General features: G+C 41.1%; 1 protein-coding gene across 1 annotated transcript in view; it reads right to left on the minus strand.

The window, feature by feature from the left end:
• LOC110298448 (cytochrome P450 2B9-like) overlaps window positions 1-18,122 on the minus strand; it is a 47,320-nt gene extending 29,198 nt beyond the window's left edge. The window contains exon 1 of the mRNA XM_021167702.2: window positions 17,908-18,122. Coding sequence (XP_021023361.2) covers window positions 17,908-18,078 — 171 coding nt within the window. The 5' untranslated portion in view covers window positions 18,079-18,122. The remainder of the gene's footprint in view (window positions 1-17,907) is intronic.
• Between the last annotated feature and the right edge of the window lie 467 nt (window positions 18,123-18,589).

The following is an 18,589-nucleotide window of genomic DNA, read 5'->3' on the forward strand; positions in this document are numbered from 1 at the left end:
AACTCCAACACAGCTGGGCGTGGTGGTGCACGCCTTTAATCCCAGCACTCAGGAAGCAGAGGCAGAAGGATTTCTGAGTTGGAGGCCAGCCTGGTCTACAAAGTGAGTTCCAGGACAGACAGAGCTATACAGAGAAACCCTGTTTCAAAAAAAAAAAAAAACACAAAAAACAAAAAACAAAAGAAAACAAAAATTAACTTTAAAAAAATCAGTGGCCTTTCTTTACACAAAGGATGAATAGGCTGAAAAAGAAATTAGGGAAACAACATCCTTTACAATAATCACAACTAATATAAAATATCTTGGTGTGACTCTACCTAAAGTAGTGAAAGATCTGTATTTTAAGAACTTCAAGTCTATGAAGAAAGAAATCTAAGAAGATCTCAGAGGATGGAAATATCTCCTATGCTCATGTATTGGCAGGATGAACACAGTCAAAATGCTGAAAGCAATCTACATATTCAGTGCAATCCCCATCAAAATCCCAACTCAATTATTGAACGAGTTAGAAAGGGCAATTTGCAAATGCATCTGAAATAACAGAAAACCTAGGATAACAAAAACTATTCTCAACAATAAAAGAACCTCTGGTGGAATCACCATGCCTGACCTCAAGCTGTACTACAGAGCAATTGTGATTTAAAAAAAAAAAAAAACTGCATGGTACTAGTACAGTGACAGACAGGTAGATCAATGGAATAGAATTGAAGACACAGAAATGAACCCACACATCTATGGTCACTTGATCTTTGACAAGGGAGCTAAAACCATCCAGTGGAAAAATGACAGCATTTTCAACAAATGGTGCTGGCACAACTGGTGGTTATCATGTAGAAGAAGGCGAATCGATCCATTCTTATCACGTTGGACAAAGCTCAAGTCAAAGTGGATCAAAGAATTCCAAATAAAACCAGAGAACTGGAATTTATAGAGGAGAAAGTGGGGGAAAGCCTTGAGGATATGGGCACAGGAGAAAAAATCTTAAACAGAACAGCAATGTAAAATGGAGAATTGAAAAATAGGACCTCATAAAATTTCAAAGCTTCTGTAAGGCAAAAGGCCACCAACAGATTGGAAAAGGATCTTTATGAATCCTAAATCAGATAGGGGAATAAAATCCAATATATATAAAGAACTCAAGAATATAGGCTCCAGAAAATCAAATAATCCTATTTTTAAAAAGCGGTACAGAGCTAAACAAAGATTTCTCAACTGAGGAATAGCGAATGCCTAAGAAGCACCTGAAAAAATGTTAAACATCCCTAATATCAGGGAAATGCAAATCAAAACAACCCTGAGATTCCACATCACACCAGTCAGAATGGCTAAGATCAAAAATTCAGGTGACAGCAGATGCTGGCAAAGATGTGGAGAAAGAGGAACACTCCTCCATTGCTGGTGGGATTGCAAGCTTGTACAACCACTCTGGAAATCAGTCTGGTGGTTCCTTAGAAAATTGGACATAGTACTACTGGAAGATCCAGTAATACCTCTCCTGAGCATATACCCAGAAGATGTTCCAACTTGTAATAAGGACACATGCTCCACTATGTTCATAGCAGCCTTATTTATAATAGCCAGAAGCTGGAAAGAACCCAAATGTCCCCCAACAGAGGAATGGATACAGAAAATGTGGTACATTTACACAATGGAGTACTACTCAGCAATTGAAAACAATGAATTTATGAAATTCTTAGGCAAATGGATGGGTCTGGAGAATACCTGATATAGGTAACCCAATCACAAAAGAACACACATAATATGCACTCACTGATAAGTGGATATTAGCCCAGAAACTTAGACTATCCAAAATACAATTTGCAAAACACATGAAACTCAAGAAGAACGAAGACCAAAGTGTGGATACTTTGTTCCTTCTTAGAATGGGGAACAAAATACCCATGAAAGGAGTTATAGAGACAAAGTTTGAAATTGAAATGGAAGAAAGGACCATCCAGACACTGCCCCACCCAGGGATCCATCCCATATGCTACCACCAAACCCAGACACTATTGCATATGCCAGCAAGATTTTGCTGACATGACCCTGATATAGCTATCTCTTGTGAGGCTATGCCAGTGCCTGACAAATATAGAAGTGGATCCTCACGGTCATCTATTGGATGGAACACAAGGCTCCTAAAGAAGGAGCTAGAGAAAGTACCCAAGGAGCTAAAGGGGTCAGCATCCCTATAGGAGGATCAAAAATATGAACTAACCAGTACCCCCACAGAACTGTGTTTCTAGTTGCATATGTAGCAGAGGATGGCCTAGTCAGTCATCAATGAGAGGAGAGGCCCTTGGTCTTTTGAAGATATTATGCCCCAGTACAGGGGATTACCAGGGCCAGGAAGCAGGAGTGGGTGGGTTGGGGAGCAGGGCGGGGGGAGGGTATAGAGGAATTTTGGGATAGCATTTGAAATGTAAATGAAGAAAATATCTAATAAAAATGAAAAAAAAAGAAATCAATGTATCAGTCAAAGAAAATACAATACCAAAAAACTTCATGACACAAAACAACCAGTAAACTTGGGACACTATGAAAAGACCAAACCTAACAAGAATAGGAATAGAAGAAGGAGAAAATACACAGCTCAAAGGTCCAAAAGACATTTTCAGCAAAATCATAGAAGAAAATTTCCCTAACCTAAAGAAAGACATGCCTATAAATATAAAAGAAGCTACAGAACACCATGTATATTGGACCAAAAAAGAACTTCCTGCCACACAAATATCAAAACACTAAATATATAGAAAAAAAGAATATTAAAAGCAGTAAGGGAAAATGACAAATAAAATATGAAGACAGACTGATCATAATTATACCTGATTTCTCAACTGAGACTCTAAAAGATAGAAGGACCTGGCGATATGTCTTGCAGGCCCTAAGAGAATAAAGATATCAGCCCAGACTACTATACTCAGCAAAACTTTCTATCACCATAGATGAAGATGAAGGTGCAACATATTCAAACTTATGGAACACAATGAAAGCAGTGCTAGGAGGAAAACTCATAGCCCTGAGTGCCTCAATAAAGAAATTGGAGGGAGCATACACTAGCAGCTTAACAGCATATCTAAAAGCTCTAGAACAAAAAGAAGCAAATAGACCCAAGAGGAGCAGACGGCAAGAAATAATCAAACTCAGGGCTGAAATCAACCAAGTAGAAACAAAAAGAACTATACAAAGAATTAACAAAACTATATAGCATGAAATATTTAAAAAGTAATCCACACTATCACAAGCAAGGCACTGGCCTGTTCTCATATTGTGGAGACTCTCTAACCTGGAGCTCTGAAATTTCTTCACCTGGCTTGCTAAGTTCCCATTGGCAGGTCAGTTTGCTGCTAGGCCAGCTCCAAACTTCTAAATTCCTGCAGCTGGCTAGGGTGCCTTGCCACCATACCTTTTCTCTCTGGAACACAGTTGAGTTGCTGCTTGAAGGAAAACACCACACAAACTTAGTTCAGAATCAACAGGGAACTCACTCTCAGGGTGCAACAACTAGCATCCTAATATTGTAAGCCATATTAAATATAAATCCTCCAGTGGCTAATCCTGGCAGATTCACCATCTAAACCAGGGGCCACTTGTTAACTGCATATTGTCCTCCAAGCAGTCCCTGTTCAAAAAAAGGCTGTATCTCTCTCCTGCTCCCTCCCCTTCCTCTCCCTGACCCAGAAGTACCACCTACTCCTTGCCCAGTGATTGGTCCCCTGAAATCTTTGTTCATAACAGGAAGGTTCTGCCACAAAACTAGGAACTGGTTCTTTGAGAAAATGAACAAGATTGAAAAACCCTTAGTCAAACTAACTAGAGGGAACAGAGACAGTATCCAAATAAACAAAATCAGAAACTGAGACAATTATTTAACATAAACAATTATTATGTTTATTAATCCAAATAAACATAACAGAAACTGAGAAAATTCAAAATGTAATCAGATCCTACTACAACGGTCTATATTCAACAAAACAGGAAAATCTAGATGAGACGGATGATTTTCTAGACAGATATCAGGTGCCAAAGTTAAATCAGGATCAGACAAACCATCTAAACAGCCCCATAATCCAGCAAAGAAACAGACACAGTCATCAGAAGTCTCCCAACCAGGCAGTGGTGGCGCACTCCTTTAATCCCAGCACTTGGGAGGCAGAGGCAGGTGAATTTCTGAGTTTGAGGCCAGCCTGGTCTACAGAGTGAGTTCCAGGACAGTCAGGGCTACACAGAGAAACCCTGTCTCAAAAAAAAAAAAAAAACCAAGATAGATAGATAGATAGATAGATAGATAGATAGATAGATAGATAGACAGATAATTAAAAATCTAAGTCTCAAGTCTCCCAACCAAAAAAGGTCAGGGCCAGATGGTTTTAGTGTAGATAGAATTCTATCAGACCTTCAAAGAAGACCTAATACCAATACTTCTCAAACTATTGCATAAAATAGAAACAGAAGGAACACTATCAAGACATCACTATTTGCAGATGATATTATAGTATACATGAGCAAGCCCAAATATTCTACCAGAAGGCTCCTACAACTGATAAACAACTTTAGCAAAGTGGCTGGGTATAAAATTAACTCTAACAAATCAGGATCCATCCTCTACTCAAAGGATAGATGGGCAGAGAAAGAAATTAGGGAGGTGAAACCTTTCACAATAGTCACAATAAAATAAAATACCTTGGTGTGACTCTAAGCAAGCAAGTGAAAGATCTGTACAACAAAAACTTCAAGTCTCTGAAGAAAGAAAGCAAAAATCTCAGAAGATGGAATATTCTTCCATGCTCTTGGATTGGCAGGATTACTATAATAAAAATGGCCATCTTGTCAAAATCCACTCCTGAGCATATACCCAGAAGACGCTTCAACGTGTAATGAGGACACATGCTCCACTATGTGCATAGTAGCCTTATTCATAACAGTCAGAGGCTGGAAACAATCCATATGTCCCTAAACAGAAGAATGAATGCAGAAAATGTGATCCATTTATACAATGGAGTACTCAATTATTAAAAACAACGACTATGTGAAATTCGCAGGCAAATGGATGGAACTTGAAAATATCATCCTGAGTGAGGTAACCCAGTCATAAAAGAATACTCATTGATAAGTGGATATTAGCCAAAAAGTTCAGAATACCCAAGATTCAATTAACAAACCATATGAGGCCTAAAAACAAGGAAGACCAAAGTGTGGATGCTTCAGAGCTGCTGCTTCTTATTATTATTATTATTATTATTATTATTATTATTATTGTTATTATTATTATTATTCTTTTTTTGATTTTTAATATTTTTATTACATATTTTCCTCAATTACATTTCCAATGCTATCCCAAAAGTCCCCCATAGCGCCCCCCACTTCCCTACCCACCCATTCCCATTCTTTTGGCCCTGGCATTAACCTATATTGGGGCATATAAAGTTTGCAAGTCCAATGGGCCTCTATTTCCAGTGATGGCCAACTAGGCCACCTTTCGATACATATGCAGCTAGAGACAAGAGCTCCGGGGTTCTGGTTAGTACATCATGTTGTTCCAACAATAGGGTTGCAGATCCCTTTAGCTCCTTGGGTACTTTCTCTGGCTTCTCCATTGGGAGCCCTGTGATACATCCAATAGCTGACTGTGAACATCCACTCCTGTGTTTTCTAGGCCCCGGCATCGTCTCACAAGAGACAGCTATATTTGGGTTCTTTCAGCAAAATCTTGCTAGTGTATGCAATGGTGTCAGCATTTAGAAGCTGATTATGGGACGGATCCCTGGATACAGCAGTCTCTAAATGGTCCATCCTTTCATCACAGCTACGAACTTTGTCTCTGTAACTCCTTCCCTGGGTGTTTTGTTCCCAATTCTAAGAAGGTGCACAGTGTCCACACTTTGGTCTTCATTCTTCTTGAGTTTCATGCGTTTAGCAAATTGTATCTTATATCTTGGGTATCCTAAGTTTTGGGCTAATATCCACTTATCAATGAATACATATTGTGTGAGTTCTTTTGTGATTGTGTTACTTCACTCAAGATGATGCCCTCCAGGTCCATCCATTTGGCTAGGAATTTCATAAATTCATTCTTTTTTATAGCTGAATAGTACTCCATTGTATAAATGTACCATAATTTCTGTATCCATTCCTCTGTTGAGGGACATCTGGGTTCTTTCCAGCTTCTGGCTATTATAAATAGGGCTGCTATGAACATAGTGGAGCATGTGTCCTTTTTACCGGTTGGGACATCTTCTGGATATATGCCCAGGAGAGGTATTGCTGGATCCTCCGGTAGTACTATGTCCAATTTTCTGAGGAACCGCCAGACTGATTTTCAGAGTGGTTGTACAAGCTTGCAATCCCACCAACAATGGAGGAGTGTTCCTCTTTCTCCACATCCTCGCCAGCATCTGCTGTCACCTGAATTTTTGATCTTAGCCATTCTGACTGGTGTGAGGTGGAATCTCAGGGTTGTTTTGATTTGCATTTCCCTGATGATTAAGAATGTTGAACATTTTTTCAGGTGTTTCTCTGCCATTCGGTATTGCTCAGGTGAGAATTCTTTGTTCAGTTCTGAGCCCCATTTTTAATGGGGTTATTTGACTTTCTGGAGTCCACCTTCTTGAGTTCTTTATATATATTGGATATTAGTCCCTTATCTGATTTAGGATAGGTGAAGATCCTTTCCCAATCTGTTGGTGGTTTTTTTGTCTTATTGATGGTGTCTTTAGCCTTGCAGAAGCTTTGTAGTTTCATGAGGTCCCACTTGTCAATTCTCGATCTTACAGCACAAGCCATTAATGTTCTATTCAGGAATTTTTCCCCTGTGCCCATATCTTCAAGGCTTTTCCCCACTTTCTCCTCTATAAGTTTCAGTGTCTCTGGTTTTATGTGAAGTTCCTTGATCCACTTAGACTTGACCTTAGTACAAGGAGATAGGAATGGATCGATTCGCATTCTTCTACATGTTAACAACCAGTTGTGCCAGCACCATTTGTTGAAAATGCTGTCTTTCTTCCACTGGATGTTTTTAGCTCCCTTGTCGAAGATCAAGTGACCGTAGGTGTGTGGATTCATTTCTGGGTCTTCAATTCTATTCCATTGGTCTATTTGTCTGTCACTATACCAGTACCATGCAGTTTTTATCACAATTGCTCTGTAGTAGAGCTTTAGGTCCGGCATGGTGATTCCACCAGAGGTTCTTTTATCCTTGAGAAAAGTTTTTGCTATCCTAGGTTTTTTGTTATTCCAGATGAATTTGCAGATTGCACTTTCTAATTAGTTGAAGAATTGATTTGGAATTCTACATTGAATCTGTAGATTGCTTTTGGCAAGATAGCCATTTTTACAATGTTGATCCTGCCAATCCATGAGCATGGGAGATCTTTCCATCTTCTGAGATCTTCTATAATTTCTTTCTTCAGAGACTTGAAGTTTTTATTATACAGATCTTTCACTTCCTTAGTTAGAGTCACGCCAAGATATTTTATATTTTTTGTGACTATTGAGAAGGGTGTTGTTTCCCTAATTTCTTTCTCAGCCTGTTTATTCTTTGTGTAGAGAAAGGCCATTGATTTGTTTGAGTTAATTTTATATCCAGCTACTTCACCGAAGCTGTTTATCAGGCTTAGGAGTTCTCTGGTGGAATTTTTAGGGTCACTTATATATACTATCATATCATCTGCAAAAAGTGATATTTTGACTTCATCTTTTCCAATTTGTATCCCTTTGATCTCCTTTTGTTGTCGAATTGCTCTGGCTAGGACTTCAAGTACAATGTTGAATAGGTATGGAGAAAGTGGACAGCCTTGTCTAGTCCCTGATTTTAGAGGGATTGCTTCAAGCTTCTGACCATTTATTTTGATGTTGGCTACTGGTTTGCTGTTGATTGCTTTTATCATGTTTAGGTATGGGCCTTGAATTCCTGATCTTTCCAAGACTTTTATCATGAATGGGTGTTGGATCTTGTCAAATGCTTTTTCCGCATCTAACGAGATGACCATGTGGTTTTTGTCTTTGAGTTTGTTTATATACTGGATTACGTTGATGGATTTCCGTATATTGAACCATCCCTGCATCCCTGGGATGAAACCTACTTGGTCAGGATGGATGATTGTTTTGATGTGCTCTTGGATTCGGTTAGCAAGAACTTTATTGAGGATTTTTGCATCAATATTCATAAGGGATATTGGTCTGAAGTTTTCTATCTTTGTTGGGTCTTTTTGTGGTTTAGGTATCAGAGTAATTGTGGCTTCATAGAATGAGTTGGGTAGAGTACCTTCTGTTTCTATTTTGTGGAATAGTTTGTGAAGAACTGGGATTAGATCTTCTTTGAAGGTCTGATAGAACTCTGCACTAAACCCATCTGGTCCTGGGCTTTTTTTAGTTGGGAGACTATTAATGACTGCTTCTATTTCTTTGGGGGACATAGGGCTGTTTAGATCATTAACCTGATCTTGATTCAACTTTGGTACCTGGTATCTGTCTAGGAACTTCTCCATTTCATCCAGGTTCTCCAGTTTTGTTGAGTATAGCCTTTGGTAGAAGGATCTGATGGTGTTTTGGATGTCTTCAGGATCTGTTGTTATGTCTCCTTTTTCATTTCTGATTTTGTTAATTAGGATGCTTTCCCTGTGCCCTCTAGTGAGTCTGGCTAAGGGTTTATCTATCTTGTTGATTTTCTCAAAGAACCAGCTCCTTGATTGGTTGATTCTTTGAATAGTTTTTCTTGTTTCCACTTGGTTGATTTCACCCCTGAGTTTGATTATTTCCTGCCGTCTACTCCTCTTGGGTGAATTTGCTTCCTTTTGTTCTAGTGCTTTTAGGTGTGTTGTCAAGCTGCTAATGTGTGCTCTCTCTAGTTTCCTTTTGGAGGCACTCAGAGCTATGAGTTTTCCTCTTAGAAATGCTTTCATTGCGTCCCATAAGTTTGGGTATGTTGTGGCTTCATTTTCATTGAACTCTAAAAAGTCCTTAATTTCTTTCTTTATTCCTTCCTTGACCAAGGTATCATTGAGAAGAGTGTTGTTCAGTTTCCACGTGAAGGTTGGCTTTCTATTATTTATTTTGTTATTGAAGATCAGCCTTAGTCCATGGTGATCTGATAGGATGCATGGGACAATTTCAATATTTTTGTATCTGTTGAGGCCTGTTTTGTGACCAATTATGTGGTCAATTTTGGAGAAGGTACCATGAGATGCTGAGAAGAAGGTATATCCTTTTGTTTTAGGATAGAATGTTCTGTAGATATCTGCCAGATCCATTTGATTCATAATTTCTGTTATTTTCACTGTGTCCCTGTTTAGTTTCTGTTTCCATGATCTGTCCATTGGTGAAAGTGGTGTGTTGAAGTCTCCCACTATTATTGTATGAGGTGCAATGTGTGCTTTGAGATTTACTAAAGTTTCTTTAATGAATGTGGCTGCCTTTGTATTTGGAGCATAGATATTCAGGATTGATAGTTCCTCTTGGAGGATTTTACCTTTGATGAGTATGAAGTGTCCCTCCCTGTCTTTTTTAATGACTTTGGGTTGGAAGTCAATCTTATCAGATATTAGAATGGCTACTCCAGCTTGTTTCTTCATGCCATTTGCTTGGAAAATTGTTTTCCAGCCTTTCATTCTGAGGTAGTGTCTATCCTTTTCTCTGAGATGAGTTTCCTGTAAGCAGCAAAATGTTGGGTCTTGTTTGTGTAGCCAGTTTGTTAGTCTATGTCTTTTTATCGGGGAGTTGAGTCCATTGATATTAAGAGATATTAAGGAAAAGTAATTGTTGTTTCCTGTTATTTTTGTTGTTAAAGTTGGCATTCTGTTCTTGTGGCTGTCTTCTTTTAGGTTTGTTGAGGGATTACCTTCTTGTTGTTTCTAGGGCGTGGTTCCTGTCCTTGTATTGGTTTTTTTCTGTTATTATCCTTTGAAGGGCTGGATTCGTGGAGAGATAATGTGTGAATTTGGTTTTGTCGTGGAATACTTTGGTTTCTCCATCTATGTTAATTGAGAGTTTGGCTGGGTATAGTAGCCTGGGCTGGAATTTGTGTTCTTTTAGTGTCTGTATAACATCCGTCCAGGATCTTCTGGCTTTCATAGTCTCTGGTGAAAAATCTGGTGTAATTCTGATAGGCTTGCCTTTATATGTTACTTGGCCTTTTTCTCTTACTGCTTTTAGTATTCTATCTTTATTTAGAGCATTTGTTGTTCTGATTATTATGTGTCGGGAGGTATTTCTTTTCTGGTCCAGTCTATTTGGAGTTCTGTAGGCTTCTTGTATGTTCATGGGCATCTCTTTCTTTAGATTTGGGAAGTTTTCTTCTATAATTTTGTTGAAGATGTTTGCTGGTCCTTTGAGTTGAAAATCTTCATTCTCATCCACTCCTATTATCCGTAGGTTTGGTCTTCTCATTGTGTCCTGTATTTCTTGGATGTTTTGAGTTAGGATCTTTTTGCATTTTACATTTTCCTTGATTGTTGTGCCGATCTTCTCTATGGAATCTTCTGCACCTGAGATTCTCTCTTCCATCTCTTGTATTCTGTTGCTGATGCTCGTATCTATGGTTCCAGATTTCTTTCCTAGGGTTTCTATCTCCAGTGTTGCCTCATTTTGGGTTTTCTTTATTGTGTCTACTTCCCTTTTTAGGTCTAGTATGGTTTTGTTCATTTCCATCATCTGTTTGGATGTGTTTTCCTGTTTTTCTGTAAGGACTTCTACCTGTTTGATTATGTTATCCTGTTTTTCTTTAAGGATTTGTAACTCTTTAGCAGTGTTCTCCTGCAATTCTTTAAGGGATTTTTGTGCTTCCTCTTTAGTGTCTTCTGCCTGTTTAGCATTGTTCTCCTGTATTTCTTTAAGTGTGTTATTAAAGTCCTTCTTGAAGTCCTCTACCATCATCAGGAGATATGCTTTTAGATCCGTGTCTAGCTTTTCCGGTGTGTTGGGGTGCCCTGGACTGGGCGAAGTGGGGGTGCTGGGTTCTGATGATGGTGAATGGTCTTGGTTTCTGTTAGTAAGATTATTACGTTTACCTTTCGCCATCTGGTAATCTCTGGGGTTAGTTGTTACCGTTGTCACTGTTTAAAGATTGGAGCAGAAGCTGTGTTCCACTCACCAGCAGTCTCTAAATCCTGCGGCGGGGGTCGTGGGTAGCTTACGGTACCCTGGTGCTGGTCCAGCCGGAAGAGGCCTGTGGTCCTACTCAGGCCGGTTTTCTGCTTCCCTAACTAATGCAGTCTCTGGTCCCGCGTGCAATTGGATTGGAGCAGAAGCTGTGTTCTACTCTCCAGAAGTCTTAAGATCCTGTGGCGGGTGTTGTGGGTAGCTGGCGAGTGTCAGCCGACCCTGCGCCCCAGCTGCCCAGGTGCTTTTCTGACCGGAAGAGGCTTGTGACCCTATGTAGGCCGGGTTTCTCTCTCCCCAACCAGAGCAGTCTCAGGTCCCGCGTGATTGGACTGGAGCAGAAGCTGTGTTCCACTCACCAGCAGTCTCTAAATCCTGCGGCGGGGGTTGTGGGTAGCTTACGGTACCCTGGTGCTGGTCCAGCCAGAAGAGGCCTGTGGTCCTACTCAGGCCGGTTTTCTGCTTCCCTAACTAATGCAGTCTCAGGTCCCGCGCGCAATTGGATTGGAGCAGAAGCTGTGCTCCACTCACCAGAAGTCTTAAGATCCTCTGGCGGGTGTTGTGGGTAGCTGGCGAGTGTCAGCCGACCCTGCGCCCCAGCTGCCCCGGTGCTTTTCTCCTTCTTCTTCTTCTTCTTCTTCTTCTTCTTCTTCTTCTTCTTCTTCTTCTTCTTCTTCTTCTTCTTCTTCTTCTTCTTCTTCTTCTTCTTCTTCCTCTTCCTCTTCCTCTTCCTCTTCCTCTTCCTCTTCCTCTTCCTCTTCTTCTTCTTCTTCTCCTTCTTTTTTACTGTGCATGGCTTTTATTTTGTAGAACTTAACTAAAAAGATGAGGATCCACATGGAACAGTCACTAAAGCCTGTGCATGACTTCAGCCCTGGATTCTAACTCTCATGACACGGTATACCCTCCTGGCCCTGACTGCTGCTCAACAAACATTACAAGTAAAGTTGTAATAGTGGAAAGGCATGCTGTTCAATAAACAATTGACATTCCAGATGCTGTTTTGTTTCCTTCTGCAGTCTAGGCCTCCAAGTCATCATCAACTGATTCCCTTTGGTTCTCTGTGTGTTTACACAGCACCTGCTCTTTGGTGAATGGAAATGGGCATAATGCATCCAAGTAGAAGACATGTTTATGATATTCCCTTGAATTCTAAAAGAAGGGACTCATAATCTTTGATTCATTTCTTTATATTCCCTGGCTTATTCCCTTACATGCAAATTGGCAAGTCTGAATTTATAGAAAGTATAGAGGAGTATAAATAATCCATAAAACCTATGCCATCTGTTGACATACAGATGCTTTGTGTATGGTTCCCATAATGAATGCTGTAGTCAGAAACCATCAAATTAAAACACAGCATATCCACTTTTGTCAAATGCAAGGAGAACTACAATAATTTAAATCAAGATGTAGACATCTACATGAAATAGGAGTGGATGGGAAAGTGCTGCAATACTATCCCTGGTAGTATGGACTTGCTTCTTTTAGACACAAACGGGTTTTTTCCACTATATAGTCAATTTCCTAGTTTTGGGTGAAAAGATTACATTTTCATTATCTGACTGATTGTCCACAGGTTATCAATATAACCAAAATATCCCATATTTCCTCTTGTGGTATTGGTAGCCATGTGCGCTCTATTTCTGAATCCCTTATTTTTCATTCGCAGTGATTTCACATCCTTTAAGCCTAAGAATTGATGTGTTTGCAGAAAATTTTCTTGTAGTTTAGAAGGCATACCTTTCAATCAGTAAGTAAAAATTGTGCTCCTCTACAGAGTGTGTTGAATCTGTGGACACTCCACAATCTTATAGTCACTGGAACATCTCCTGCAGCTAAGCCAAAATTCAGAAGTCACAGGGAGTAAACAATCAAAGTCTCTGCATTTGAAGGTGTCAGGACATCCTCCGCACAGAACCCTAGGCCGGCATCCTAAGTTAATTGGTTTCCCATGTTCCCTAAGAGCTTATGTTGGGGGAAAAAGACTTAAAAGGATAGCAGTGGAAACAAAAGAAAAAAAAGAGGGAATATCCATATACTCTTCTCCCATTCTGGCTATAGTTCTGTTTTTTTAATTAGCTATTTTCTTTATTTACATTTCAAATGCCATCCCCAAAGTTCCCTATACCCTCCCCCTGCCCTGCTCCCCTACCCACCCACTCCCACTTCTTGGCCTGGCATTCCCCTATACTGGGGCATAAAAAGTTTGCAAGACCAAGGGGCCTCTCTTCCCAATGATGGCCAACTAGGCCATCTTCCGCTACATATGCAGCTAGAGACATGAGCTCTGGGGGAACTGGTTAGTTCATATTGTTGTTCTACCTATAGGTTTGCAGACCCCTTCAGCTTCAGAGCTTCTTAGAAGGGGAACAAAATACTCACAAGAGGAAATATGAAGATAAAGGATGGAGCAGAGACTGAAGGAAAGGTCATCTAGAGACTGCCCCACATGGGGATCCATCCCATATTCAGTTGCCAAACCTGAAGGCTATTGCAGATGCCGGAAAGTGTTGCTGACAGGAGCCTGATATGGTTGTCTCCTGGGAGTATTTGCCAGAGCCTGACAAATACAAAGGAAGATGCTCACAGCCAACCATTGGACTGAGCATGGGGTCCCAGATGAAGGAGTTGGAAAAGGAACAGGAGCTGAGGGGGTTTGCAGTCTTATGGGGGTAGCAACAGTGTCAACAGGCCAGATCACCTAGAGCTCCTGGGGACTGGACCACCAACCAAAGAGTTGTTCCAGCCGCATGTGTGGTAGAGGATGGCCTTCTTGGACATCACTGGGAGAAGAGGCCCTTGGGCTTGAGGGAGTTTGATGCCCCAGTCTAGAGGAATGCCAGGGCAAGAACGCAGGAGTGCATGGATGAGTAGGGGAGTACCCTCATAGAGGCAGGGAGAGGGGGAATGGGATAGGAGGTTCCAGCAGAGAGACCTGGAAAGGGGATAACCTTTCAAATGTAAATTTTAAAAATATCCCATAAAAAACAATAAATTAGATAGTGTTATATGATTATTACACTGTAAAATAGAATATGTGCACATATTCATAGAAGCTGGCAGTATCAATGATGTTACTTTATAGACATCTTGGGAAAAAAACTAATTATTGAAAAACTACCCATCAAAAACTCAACCCATGCTGGACAGTGGTGGCATACGCCCTTAAACCCAGCACTCGGGAGACAGAGGCAGGCAGATTTCTAAATTTGAGGCCAGCCTGGTCTACAGAATGAGTTCCAGGATAGCCAGAGCTACACAGAGGAACCCTGTCTCAAAAAAAAAAAAAAAAAAAAAAAAAAAAAAAAAAAAACCCTCCACCCAGAGAAGTCTGCTGTCCTTGGTTCAAAAAACATAAATGCAGTTGATCTCATATTATTGAGGTGTGGCAGTGCATATAAGATCATCAGAGGCAGTAAGCTAGGGGCAGTAGGGAAGAGAAAACCTGCTGTTTCAACTTGAACCTGGGCTCATAGAGCTGAAAGCAGACAAGATAACACAGGAACAAACAAACCCTAACCTTTTCAAACCCACTGGGCACATTTTCCATGTTTAAATTCAAACTTTGTTAAACACGTATTTTAGTGCAGAGTCAGAAACAGTCCTGCTCCAGTTGTTAGGGACCTACATGAACGCCAAGTGTCACACCTGCTACAAATGTGTTATAGTCTGAGGTCCAGCCCATGCATACTCTTTAGTTGGTGATTCAGTCTCTGTGAGCCTCCGTGGGCTTAATTGACTCTGTAGGTCTTCTCCTTGACCTCTCCAGCACCCTCAATCCTATCCACAGACTCTTCCACAAGACTCTCTGAACACATCCTAGTGTTTGGCTGTGGTTCTTTGCATTTGTTTCCACCAAAGGCTGGATGAAGCCTATCAGGATTCAGTTATGCCAGGCTCCTGTCTTCAAGCATAGCAGAGTATCATTAATAGTGTCCAGGATTGGTTCTTGCTTATGGAAAGGGCTTCAAGTTCATTGGCCAGGGAAATGGAAATCAAAGCAAACCTAAGCCTCTACCTTACACCCATCAGAATGGCTAAGATGAAAAAGCCAAGAGAGGGCACATGCTGGAGAGGTTGTGAAGCAAGGGGAACTCTTCCACTTCTGGTGGGAGCACAAATTTCAACAACCATTCTGGATATCAATTTGACAGTTTCTTGGAAAACTGGGAATGGTTCAACTTCAAGACACAGCTATACCACTCCTGAACATATACACAGAAGATGTCCCTCGACCCCACAAGGACGCTTGCTCAATTATGTTCATAGCAGCCTTATTCGCAAGATAAAGAAACAGGAAACAACCCATATGTCCCTCAACTAAAGAATGAAGAAAATATGGTTTATTTACACAAGGGAATACTACTCAGTCATTAAAAACAAGAACACCATAAATTTCTAAGACAAATGCAGTCACTCAGACCAAAAATGACAGGCATTATACACATGTATAAGTGGATATTGTCCATAACATACATGATAAGAACACTATAATCAACAGACCCAAAGAAGCCAAAAAACAAGGAGGGCCCAAAGAGGATGCTTGAATTTTTCTCAGAGAAGGGGAAACAGAATAAATATCAGAGGCTGATGGAAGGACTGATCTGGGTGGCTGAGATTGGGGGGAAATAGAGTGAGGGTGATAGAACCTAGTGGGGAAACCCCCACCCAATTTCTGATTCGGCGTGCACCCAAAAAATCACGAAGGACCATCTCTTGATGTAATTACATGAGGACGTTTAATTACAGAGCTCTGGACCACCATGCATCCCACACAGCAGATAACGGATGTCGGCCCCGAGGCTAGAAAGCTAGGGGTTTTTATGGGGTAAGGGGCTTAGGGGTGTGGAATTCAGCATAGCGACACACTATTGGCTTATTTAAACATTAACAGAAAGATTACAGGGCATCAGGACTTTGTTCCTGTCGGCTGGGGGCTTATCTTTGTTCACATAGCAACCAGTTGATGTATGACTTTACCCAGCGTCAAGGGGCAGTAGACAGAGGGGAGGTTCTGGCCAGGTGGTGTTGACTCAGATAATATAGCCCTGCTGGTCCTTGCATACCTTTTCATCTTTACAGTCAAGATGTTCTTAGGAATGTTCTTAGGGCTTAACAACAGCCCTGCCCTGGCATACCTGGGGACTTTTCTGCTTTGTTCTCAGTCCCAGGCCAGGGCCGTGGGCTCCTAAACAACTCACAAGTTACAATATTTCATCTTCCTTCAAGTGGATCAGATGTAGGAAGAGCACGAGAGAGAATAGGAAAATTGGCAGTGGGAGGCAACAATCTCTGAGACTTGCCAGATACCTAGTATAGGGGTGTCCCCACAGGGTTTATGGAGACAACTCTAGTTGATATTCCTAGCAGTGAGGGATATGAATCCAGAACTCACCACTTCCTTTAGACAGGAAGGACTCCCAGTAGAGGGTTAAGGACAACAACCTGCCCACAAAACCTTTGATCCAAAAATGTGTCCTGCCTACAAGATGTGCAGGGACAAAGATACAGCAGAGATAGAAGAAATGACTGCTCCAAATTGAGACTTATCCCATAAATAAGAACCAATCCCCAACACTATTAATGATACTCTGTTATGCTTGCAGACAAAAACCTAGCATAACCTACCCCTGAGAGGCTCTACCAAAGGAAACAGATGCAGAGACGCACAGCCAAACATTAGATAGAGATTCGGGAGTCTTATCAAAGAGTTAGGAGAATGATTTAGGGACCAGAAGACGACAGGTAGTCCACAGGAAGAAGAACAGCACATTCAACTAAACTGATCCTTGGGGCCTCCCAGTGACTGAATCACCAACCTATACTGGAATTAAACAGGCAAGCATGGGCTGGACTTAGGCCCCCTGACACATACTTACCAAATGAGCAGTTTGGTCCCCAACAACAAGAGCAGGGGATCACCCTGAGTTTTTGCCTGCCTGTAGATCCTAGTCCCCTAACTGAGATGCCTTTTCTGCTCTTGGAGAATATATGCCTAGTGCTGCAGTGACAAAATGTTTAAGGGATGGCTACAGGAGGTAGGTGATACCTACAGAAGGATCCCTCTTCTCAAAGGAAAAGAGAAGGGGGGATGGGGGAGGGCTTATGTGAGGAGATACTGGGAGTAGATTGGGACTGATATTAGGATGCAAAGTGAATAAATAAACAAATAAAAGGAGAAAATAAAGAGAAGAAACATAGTAAAAAAGAGATTAAAAAAAAACAAGTTGGGATTATTGACACTACATCAGCTATCTTAATGGAAACTAGAGCCATGAATATTAATTGATTATTGATGAATAAGTAGCAAATAAATATGGAATCCCACTTGTAAAGACTGGTAAAGATGGTGCCAGGATCAAATGCTAGGATGTTGCATAGTGTTTATAACTGATTAGCCTTAACCACCTATCTAAATACCCACCTTACCTACTGCCCTAACTCTACTCCACTTAGTTCTGGAACACCTCAGGCTGATCTCTTTTGTTAGCAAAAAGCAAACCTTAATGATGATGCCTCTGATATCTTCTTTCTCTGCAATAAACAAGCCGCAAGGAATGAAATTCTACACGCTTACACCTCTACACATCTAAATCTCAATACTTCTATTCCTCTGAAAAAAATACCCCCACAGAATTCCAATAAAAGAAGACTCACCTGTCAACTTGAAGAGGAGTCTGCATCCATCACCAGTCAGTATCTCACCCTCCCTTTAGCAATCTTCCCACCTAAACTTGCAGCTCCTCCCAATGAGTAACCTTCAAAACAAAGCAGGGGGAAGCCCATACTAAGACTCCATATAGTTCTCACCTGAATGAAACACTTAAGAAGACCTCCTCTGTCCATCTGCAAGAGGTTCCCCAAGAGGGGTAGGGGACGGGGTCCTGGTGGAAGATTACCATGGACCTTTGCATGGCCCCTGACCAGGAGTAGAAATAAGCTCAGGAGGACAGCAAGGAGGAGTAGAACATTGGGCTCCATGGTCCTGGTCTAACAAGAGTCTGCTTCAGTGCACAGTCCAGCAGGACTTTTGATGCTTACGCCACCTCCCCACTAGGTTATGCAACTCCAGCGGTTCCCACCTCCTGTCTCACACTGTCCAGGAATCTGAGCACCATAGTTCCTGCTTAAGCTGCTGGTGGCCTGCTCATTCGCTATTCCATTACAGCCACCCTAGACTTTGGCAAAGATACCATGAACCAGATATATGGGACAATAGGGCATTTGAAGAGAAGGCTGTTGATATCTGAGGGTGGGTGTGCACTTTTCAGCTCAATTTTATCTATTTATTTACTGAAGCATGAATCTGTGTGTGTGTGCTGCTTTTGTGAAGGACATTTCTTACATGAATATGATTGTGTGTTCTTCTGTGTTCTGCTACATGTAGGTGTGTGTGTGTGTGTGTGTGTGTGTGTGTGTGTGTGTGTGTGTGTGTATGTGTGTTTATGTGTCTGTACTAGGCTCTGAGTACTGGAAATACACAGGCATACCA

Source organism: Mus caroli, unplaced genomic scaffold (assembly GCF_978045245.1).
Source record: "Mus caroli unplaced genomic scaffold, Mus_caroli_1 scaffold_8, whole genome shotgun sequence".
NCBI lineage: Eukaryota > Metazoa > Chordata > Mammalia > Rodentia > Muridae > Mus > Mus caroli.